At 49.7% G+C, this 10,204-nt stretch overlaps 1 protein-coding gene across 1 annotated transcript; it reads left to right on the top strand.

The window, feature by feature from the left end:
* The first annotated feature begins 8,317 nt into the window (after window positions 1–8,317).
* On the top strand, window positions 8,318–9,463 carry LOC135537303 (LIM domain-containing protein A-like). Its single transcript, XM_064963504.1, has one exon. The coding sequence runs from the start codon at window positions 8,318–8,320 to the stop codon at window positions 9,461–9,463; it is 1,146 nt and encodes a 381-aa protein (XP_064819576.1).
* Window positions 9,464–10,204: the final 741 nt, after the last annotated feature.

The following is a 10,204-nucleotide window of genomic DNA, read 5'->3' as shown; positions in this document are numbered from 1 at the left end:
TGGGACACAGTGCTGATAGCCCGGTTAGCCAATGTGCGGGAGCACTGGTTGGTCGGGCCAATTGAGGTAGTATGTACATGAATGTATAGTTAAAGTGACTATGCATATATGATAAACAGAGAGTAGCAGCAGCGTAAAAAGAGGGGTTGGGGGGGCACACAATGCAAATAGTCCGGGTAGTCATTTGATTACCTGTTCAGGAGTCTTATGGCTTGGGGGTAAAAACTGTTGAGAAGCCTTTCTGTCCTAGACTTGGCACTCCGGTACCGCTTGCCATGTGGTAGAGGAGAGAACAGTCTTATAACTGGTCTGGCTGGGGTCTTTGACACCACCTGGTATAGAGGTCCTGGATGGCAGGCAGCTTTGCCCCAGTGATGTACTGGGCCGAACACACTACACTCTGTAGTGCCTTGCGGTCGGAGGCTGAGCAGTTGCTGTACCAGGCAGTGATGCAACCAGGATGCTCTCGATGGTGCAGCTGTAGAACCTTTTGAGGATCTGAGGACCCATGCCCAATCTTTTTAGTTTCCTGAGGGGGAATAGGCTTTGTCGTGCCTTCTTCACGACTGTCTTGGTGTGTTTGGACCATTCTAGTTTGTTGGTGATGTGGACACCAAGGAACTTGAAGCTCTCAACCTGCTCCACTGCAGCCCCGTTGATGAGAATAGGGGCGTGCTCGGTCCTCCTTTTCCTGTAGTCCACAATCATCTCCTTTGTCTTGATTACGTTGAGGGAGAGGTTGTTATTCAGGCACCAGAATAAGGTCTCTGACCTCCTCCCTATAGGCTGTCTCGTCATTGTCGGTGATCAGGCCTGTGTTGTGTCATCTTAATGATGGTGTTGGAGTCGTACCTGGCGATGCAGTCTTGGGTGAACAGGGAGTACAGGAGGGGACTGAGCACGCACCCCTGGGGAGCTCCAGTATTGAGGATCAGCGTGGCAGATGTGTTGTTACCTACCCTCACCACCTGGGGGCGGCCCGTCACGAAGTCCAGGATCCAGTTGCAGAGGGAGATGTTTAGTCCCAGGGTCCTTAGCTTTGTGATGAGCATTGAGGGAACTATGGTGTTGAACGCTGAGCTGTAGTCAATGAATAGCATTCTCACATAGCTGTTCCTTTTTGTCCAGGTGGATAAGGGCAGTGTCGAGTGCAATAGAGATGGCATTGGGTCTGTAGTCATTTAGGCAGGTTTCCTTTGTGTTCTTGGGCACAGGGACTATGGTGGTCTGCTTGAAGCATGTTGGTATTACTGGCTCAATCAGGGACATGTTGAAAATGTCAGTGAAGACACACAGGTGGTCAGCATGTCCTGGTAATCCGCCTGGCCCCGCAGCCTTGGGTATGTTTACCTGTTTAAAGGTCTTTCTCACGTCGGCTACGGAGAGTGTGATCACGCAGTTGTCCGGGACAGGTGATGCTCTCATGCATGCCTCAGTGTTGCTTGCCTCGAAGCGAGCATAGAAGTGATTTAGCTCGTCTGGTAGGCCCGTGTCACTAGGCAGCTCGCGGCTGTGCTTCCCTTTGTAGTCTGTAATGGTTTGCCAGCCCTGCCACATCCGACGAGCGTTGGAGCCGGTGTAGTACGATTCGTTCTTTGTCCTGTATTGACACTTTGCCTGTTTGATGGTTTGTCGCAGGGCATAGCTGGATTTATTATAAGCTTCCGGGTTAGAGTCCCGCACCTTGAAAGCGGTAGCTTTACCCTTTAGCTCAGTGCGAATGTTGCCTGTAATCCATGGCTTCTGGTTGGTGTATGTACGTACAGTCACTGTGGGGACGACGTCCTCGATGCATTTATTGATAATTGCGAGGTATTGTTTGTGAGGTATTTGTTTGTATTGTTACACACTTCTATTCAGAGCTCTGTTTTTCCCGTATTAGTCCTCCTGTGTATGGTAGTTTTGCCTCACAATCGACTCCTTTCACCTATTCCCTGCCTGTTATCAACCCATAGCCTGATCTCCTGGACAACGTTACCAGCCTTTTCCCTGTCTGTACTGTGGCCCTTTTTGGACCCCCTGTGTATGCCCTTCTGCCCGCCACTGGACCCAGCTACCTGCCCCTGGACCCAGCTACCTGCCCCTGGACCCAGCTACCTGCCACTGGACCCAGCTACCTGTCCCTGGACCCAGCTACCTGCCCTGGACCCAGCTACCTGCCTCCTCATGTCTATGACCTTCTGCCTGTGTATGACCTTCTGCCTGCCCCTGGACCCAGCTACCTGCCCCTGGACCCAGCTACCTGCCCCTGGACCCAGCTACCTGCCTCCTCCTGTGTTTGACCTTCTGCCTGCCCCTGGACCCAGCTACCTGCCCCTGGACCCAGCTACCTGCCCCTGGACCCAGCTACCTGCCTCCTCCTGTGTTTGACCTTCTGCCTGCCCCTGGACCCAGCTACCTGCCCCTGGACCCAGCTCCCTGCCTCCTCCTGTGTTTGACCTTCTACCTGACCCTGGACCCAGCTACCTGCCTCCTCCTGTATATGACCTTCTGCCTGCCCCTGGACCCAGCTCCCTGCCTCCTCCTGTGTTTGACCTTCTACCTGACCCTGGACCCAGCTACCTGCTCCTGGACCCAGCTACCTGCCCCTGGACCCAGCTACCTGCCCCTGGACCCAGCTACCTGCCTCCTCCTGTGTATGACCTTCTGCCTGCCCCTGGACCCAGCTACCTGCCTCCTCATGTGGTCCTTTACAAATAAATGGTTCCTGCTGTGCCCTGCGCTTCAAACCAGCTCTCTGTCTCCCATCGTGTCCATGACACATTTCAAATGTCATACTATGTGTAAATAGTTAAAGTACGTAAAAGGAAAATAAATCAACATAAATATTCCCTTAATTGTGCACTACTTTTGACCAGAGCCTTATGAGCACTAGTATAATGTAGTGCACTATTAAGGGAATAGGGTGGGTCCTGGTCTAATGTAGTGCACTATATAGGGAATAGGGCTCTAGTCTAATGTAGTGCACTATATAGGGAATAGGGCTCTGGTCTAATGTAGTGCACTATATAGGGAATAGGGCTCTGGTCTAATGTAGTGTACTATATAGGGAATAGGGTGGGTCCTGGTCTAATGTAGTGCACTATATAGGGAATAGGGCTCTGGTCTAATGTAGTGCACTATATAGGGAATAGGGCTCTGGTCTAATGTAGTGCACTATATAGGGAATAGGGCTCTGGTCTAATGTAGTGTACTATATAGGGAATAGGGTGGGTCCTGGTCTAATGTAGTGCACTATATAGGGAATAGGGCTCTGGTCTAATGTAGTGCACTATATAGGGAATAGGGCTCTGGTCTAATGTAGTGTACTATACAGGGAATAGGGCTCTGGTCTAATGTAGTGTACTATATAGGGAATAGGGCTCTGGTCTAATGTAGTGTACTATATAGGGAATAGGGCTCTGGTCTATAGTAGTGCACTATATAGGGAATAGGGCTCTGGTCTAATGTAGTGTACTATATAGGGAATAGGGCTCTGGTCTAATGTAGTGTACTATATAGGGAATAGGGTGGGTCCTGGTCTAATGTAGTGCACTATATAGGGAATAGGGCTCTGGTCTAAAGTAGTGTACTATATAGGGAATAGGGCTCTGGTCTAATGTAGTGTACTATACAGGGAATAGGGCTCTGGTCTAATGTAGTGCACTATACAGGGAATAGGGCTCTGGTCTAATGTAGTGTACTATACAGGGAATAGGGCTCTGGTCTAATGTACTGTACTATATAGGGAATAGGGCTCTGGTCTAATTTGTGTACTATACAGGGAATAGGGTGGGTCCTGGTCTAATGTAGTGTGCTATACAGGGAATAGGGCTCTGGTTTAATGTAGTGCACTATATAGGGAATAGGGCTCTGGTTTAATGTAGTGCACTATATAGGGAATAGGGCTCTGGTCTAATTTGTGTACTATACAGGGAATAGGGCTCTGGTCTAATGTAGTGCACTAGTGTAGTGAGGCAGGCGAGAGGAGGGAGGGAGGGAGGAGGGGTGTGGAGGGAGGGAGGAGGGGTGTGGAGGTGAGAAAGGGTGGATGATGGACGGAGGTAGTGAAGGGTGAGATTATAGAGCCAGCTTGATGAAGAAATTGAGAATGCGGTAGAAAGAGAGAGATGGAATTATGTTCTCATTGTTGATAAAATTGCTGCTCGTATCTACTGTGAACCAACTGGCTGCTGCACTGCCCTCTGGGCAATCGCCTTCCTGCAGGGTGACTGCTGCTCTCTCTCCGTTTTCCTCTCCTCCACCCCTCTGTCTCTGTCTCTCTGTCTCTCTGTCTCTCTGTTTCGCTCTCTCTCTGTCTCTCTCTTTCTCTGTCTCTCTGTCTCTGTCTCTCTGTCTCTGTCTCTCTCTGTTTCTGTCTCTCTGTCTCTCTCTGTCTCTGTCTCCCTGTTTCTCTCTCTGTCTCACTCTCTCTCTCTTTCTGTCTCTCTCTCTGTCTGTCTCTCTCTTTCTGTCTCTCTCTGTCTGCCTCTCTTTCTGTCTCTCTCTGTCTCGCTCTCTCTCTCGCTCTGTCTCTCTCTGTCTGTCTCTCTCTGTCTCGCTCTCTATGTCTGTCTCTCTCTGTCTGTCTCTCTTTCTGTCTCTTTCTGTCCGTCTGTCTCTCTCTCTCTCCATCTGTCTCTCTCTCTCTGTCTCTCCATCTGTCTCTCTCTCTGTGTCTCTCTCGCAGCCCATTATGAATGCAGCCACTCTCATTTAGGCAGGAAGAGGAAAGGATTGTGGTGTCAGATAATCAATGGACAGGAAGGAGAGAGGCTCTAGACAATTATCATTATTACCAATAGTGGTTAAGACGATGGTCGTTCCATTCAAAAGAGTCCTGAAGTCGTAGCTCTATCGAATACCACTAATGGTAATGATGACCGTTCCATTCAAAAGAATCCACTAGAGTGAGATCAGATGATTTCTTGGGGTCTTTACTCCCAAAGTTGATGACATTTTGTTTTTGTAATTTATCTAGCAGTTCTCAGTTCTCAAGTAGTTTCTTACTGGCGATTAAAACGTATGATTGCCATACATTTTTTTAGCGCATTACTGAATTATTTAATGTAACAAATCAAACATTAAATCCTGTAAATAATGAATGGTCCTCACGGTAACCTCGAAAACAATTAATTTAGACACTGCGTTTATTTTGAAGCAGACGTTTACTTGCTGAAATGTGTGCCGTTATTGAAAGGGTCAGGCGGCTTATTTGAGGCTTTTAGTTGAAGTTTTACTTGTCTTGTCTTTTCAATTTAAAAATATCTACATAATTACTTCCAAATGTTTTCAAAGTTCATTTAAATGCCCTACACAGTATATAAACCCTGGTGTGTGTGTGTGTGTGTGTGTGTTGGTTCTTCTATCCTTGTGTATGAGGGAGACTTTTACTTGTTTTAAAGTCCCCACAAGAGGACAGTTCCCTCCCCATGACGACAAAGGCTGTTTTAATCTTAAGGTTTAGGGTTACGATTAGGGTTGGGAGTTAAAGTTAGGGTTAGGGCCTTGGTTACGGGGTTGGGTTAGGGCCTTGGTTACGGGGTTGGGTTGGGAGTTAAAGTTAGGGTTAGGGCCTTGGTTACAGGGTTGGGTTAGGGCCTTGGTTACAGGGTTGGGTTAGGGCCTTGGTTACGGGGTTGGGTTAGGGCCTTGGTTACGATTAGGGTTGGGAGTTAAAGTTAGGGTTAGGGCCTTGGTTACAGGGTTGGGTTAGGGCCTTGGTTACGGGGTTGGGTTAGGAGTTTACTGGGTTGGGTTAGGGCTTTGGTTACAGGGTTGGGTTAGGGCCTTGGTTACTGGGTTGGGTTGGAAGTTAAAGTTAGGGTTAGGGCCTTGGTTACAGGGTTGGGTTAGGAGTTAAAGTTAGGGTTAGGGCCTTGGTTACAGGGTTGGGTTAGGAGTTAAAGTTAGGGTTAGGGCCTTGGTTACAGGGTTGGGTTAGGAGTTAAAGTTAGGGTTAGGGCCTTGGTTACAGGGTTGGGTTAGGGCCTTGGTTACAGGGTTGGGTTAGGAGTTAAAGTTAGGGTTAGGGCCTTGGTTACGGGGTTGGGTTAGGGCCTTGGTTACAGCGTTGGGTTAGGAGTTAAAGTTAGGGTTAGGGCCTTGGTTACAGGGTTGGGTTAGGAGTTAAAGTTAGGGTTAGGGCCTTGGTTGCGGGGTTGGGTTAGGGCTTTGGTTACAGGGTTGGGTTAGGGCTTTGGTTACAGGGTTGGGTTAGGAGTTAAAGTTAGGGTTAGGGCCTTGGTTACAGGGTTGGGTTAGGAGTTAAAGTTAGGGTTAGGGCCATGGTTACAGGGTTGGGTTAGGGCCTTGGTTACTGGGTTGGGTTGGAAGTTAAAGTTAGGGTTAGGGCCTTGGTTACTGGGTTGGGTTAGGAGTTCAAGTTAGGGTTAGGGCCTTGGTTACAGGGTTGGGTTAGGGCCTTGGTTACAGCGTTGGGTTAGGAGTTAAAGTTAGGGTTAGGGCCTTGGTTACAGGGTTGGGTTAGGAGTTAAAGTTAGGGTTAGGGCCTTGGTTACGGGGTTGGGTTAGGGCCTTGGTTACAGGGTTGGGTTAGGGCTTTGGTTACAGGGTTGGGTTAGGAGTTAAAGTTAGGGTTAGGGCCTTGGTTACAGGGTTGGGTTAGGAGTTAAAGTTAGGGTTAGGGCCTTGGTTACAGGGTTGGGTTAGGGCCTTGGTTACAGGGTTGGGTTAGGGTTAAAGTTAGGGTTAGGGCCTTGGTTACTGGGTTGGGCTTTGGTTAGGGTTGGGTTAGTTAAAGTTAGGGTTAAGGCCTTGGTTACAGGGTTGGGTTAGGAGTTAAAGTTAGGGTTAGGGCCTTGGTTACGGGGTTGGGTTAGGAGTTAAAGTTAGGGTTAGGGCCTTGGTTACTGGGTTGGGTTAGGAGTTAAAGTTAGGGTTAAGGCCTTGGTTACTGGGTTGGGTTAGGGCCTTGGTTACAGGGTTGGGTTAGGAGTTAAAGTTAGGGTTAGGGCCTTGGTTACTGGGTTGGGTTAGGAGTTAAAGTTAGGGTTAAGGCCTTGGTTACAGGGTTGGGTTAGGAGTTAAAGTTAGGGTTAGGGCCTTGGTTACAGGGTTGGGTTAGGAGTTAAAGTTAGGGTTAGGGCCTTGGTTACAGGGTTGGGTTAGGAGTTAAAGTTAGGGTTAGGGCCTTGGTTACAGGGTTGGGTTAGGGCCTTGGTTACAGGGTTGGGTTAGGAGTTAAAGTTAGGGTTAGGGCCTTGGTTACGGGGTTACCCCTCCCCCCTTTAGCTTACCCCCAGCTACCGTTTGGGTCCCTGTATGCACAGAAAAACCAGCTAGATGGACACTGAGTGGACAAAAAAAAATTAAAAACACCTGCTTTTTCCATGACGTCGACTGACCAGGTGAATCCAGGTGAAAGCTATGATCCCTTATAGATGTCACTTGTTAAATCCACTTCAATCAGTGTAGATGAAGGGGAGGAGACAGACCAGCATCCCCCTGTGGAAGGCTTTCAACACCTTGTAGAGTCCATGCCCCCAACGAATTGAGGCTGTTCTGAGGGCAAAAAGGGGGGGTGGGGGTGGGGGGAATGCAACTCAGTATTAGGAAGGTGTTCTTAATGTTTTGTATACTCAGTGTATGTTATTGATCTGATTAAGAGGATCTCCCTGTCTTCGTTCCAAATAGCACCTTATTCCCTATATAGTGGGCTACTTTCAATAGGGCCCTTGTCAAAGTTAGCACACTATATAGGGAAAAGGGTTTCATTTGGGATGAAACCCCTACCTCTACAGTCCAGAGGTCCATAGTTATGGCCCAGGTGGTTCTGGGTAAGGAAACATCATTATCTGGTTTCAGTTTATCGGAATTATCACCTGATCAATATTCTGATGATTCACCCTCACCCTGACACGTCATCGATTTCGCCCTATTGGCTGTCCCCGTGGCAACAGGGTGTTCTGTGTTGTCCCTGACTGGCTGGAGTGACTCACATGTGCCAGTGGTGGCCATGACAACATGTAGGTGATTGGCTGCTCCCTGCAGCAGCACCACAGAGAGACACTATTGTTGAATACCGTCAAATAAAAAGCTATTTTTTTTCTGAAATGGCACCCTATACACTATGCCCTGTATAGTACACAACTTTTGATCAGAGCCTCGTGATGGAATAGGGCGCCATGTTGGACTCAATCTGCCTCTCCTCTGCCTGTTTGCTATTCCCCTCCGTTCCCTCGCTGACAAAGGGGAAGTAGAGATCGGAGGCGTATCGGTTGAGGCAACACCACGCGCCTCATATCTCCTCAAACTATAATTATTCTGTAGCGATCTGTATGACACTGGAATAACACATTTGTAACCAGCAGTAGGGATGGATAGGAGGAAGGCAGACACAACGCCACGCCACGCAGCACAACACAACACCACACAATGCAACGCCACGCCACGCCACACAATGCAACGCCACGCCACGCCACACAATGCAACGCAACACAACACAACACAACACACAATGCAACGCCACACAACACGCACAATGCAACAACACAACACAACACCACACAATGCAACGCCACGCAACGCAACGCAACACAACACCACACAATGCAACGCCACGCAACGCAACACCACACAATGCAACGCCACGCAACGCAACACCACACAATGCAACGCCACGCAACACAACACCACACAATGCAACGCCACGCAACGCAACACAACACAACACCACACAATGCAACGCCACGCCACAACACAACACCACACCACACAATGCAACGCCACGCCACGCAAAACAACGCAACATCACACCACACCACACCACACAATGCAACGCCACGCAACGCAACGCCACACCACACCACACAACGCATCACAACACAACGCCACACAACGCCACACCACACAACGCCACACAACACAACACATCACAACACAACGCAACACCACGCAACACCACACCACACAACACCACACAACACAACGCAACACAATGCCACGCCACACAACGCCACACAACGCCACACCACACAACGCCACACCACACAACGCCACACAACACAACACCACACAACACAACACAACGCAACACAACGCAACGCAACACCACACCACACAACGCAACACAACGCCACACAACGCATACGCACAACGCCAAAAACACAACGCAACACAACACCAACAATGCAACGCCACCACGCAACGCAACACAACACAACACAACCCCACGCAAACGCCACACAACGCAACACAACACCACGCAACGCAACACAACACCACGCAACACAACACAACACCACGCAACACAACACAACACCACGCAACGCAACACAACACCACGCAACGCAACACAACACCACGCAACGCAACACAACACCACGCAACGCAACACAACGCAACACAACACCACGCAACGCAACACAACACCATGCAACACAACACAACACCACGCAACACAACACAACACAACACCACGCAACACAACACAACACAACACAACACAACGCAACGCAACTGAAAAGAAAAAACTACTGTCGTCTGTCAAACCTCTACATCACTGACTGACTGGCTGGTTGACTGACTGACTGACTGGTTGGCTGGTTGGCTGACTGACTGGCTGGCTGACTGACTGGCTGACTGACTGACTGACTGGCTGACTGACTGACTGCTTGGCTGACTGGCTGGCTGGCTGACTGGCTGACTGGCTGACTGACTGACTGGCTGACTGGCTGACTGACTGACTGGTTGGCTGACTGGCTGACTGGTTGGCTGACTGGCTGGCTGGCTGACTGGCTGACTGACTGGCTGACTGACTGACTGGCTGACTGGCTGACTGACTGACTGGTTGGCTGACTGGCTGGCTGGCTGACTGGCTGACTGACTGACTGGTTGACTGACTGACTGGCTGACTGACTGACTGGTTGGCTGACTGGCTGGCTGGCTGACTGGCTGACTGGCTGACTGACTGGTTGACTGACTGACTGGCTGACTGACTGACTGGTTGGCTGACTGACTGGTTGGCTGACTGACTGGTTGGCTGACTGACTGACTGGCTGACTGACTGACTGGCTGACTGACTGGTTGGCTGACTGACTGGTTGGCTGACTGACTGGTTGGCTGACTGACTGGTTGGCTGACTGGCTGACTGACTGGTTGGCTGACTGACTGACTGGTTGGCTGACTGACTGGCTGGCTGACTGACTGGCTGACTGACTGGTTGGCTGACTGGTTGGCTGACTGACTGGTTGGCTGACTGACT

Source organism: Oncorhynchus masou, unplaced genomic scaffold (genome assembly GCF_036934945.1).
Source record: "Oncorhynchus masou masou isolate Uvic2021 unplaced genomic scaffold, UVic_Omas_1.1 unplaced_scaffold_749, whole genome shotgun sequence".
Lineage (NCBI taxonomy): Eukaryota > Metazoa > Chordata > Actinopteri > Salmoniformes > Salmonidae > Oncorhynchus > Oncorhynchus masou.
Note: the sequence above shows the minus strand (reverse complement) of the source record. Positions and strands in the feature narration are given on the sequence as shown.

Excerpts from the sequence above, each read along its gene's own strand:
- LOC135537303 (XM_064963504.1), top strand. The coding sequence starts at position 8,318 with ATGGATAGGAGGAAGGCAGACACAACGCCACGCCACGCAGCACAACAC.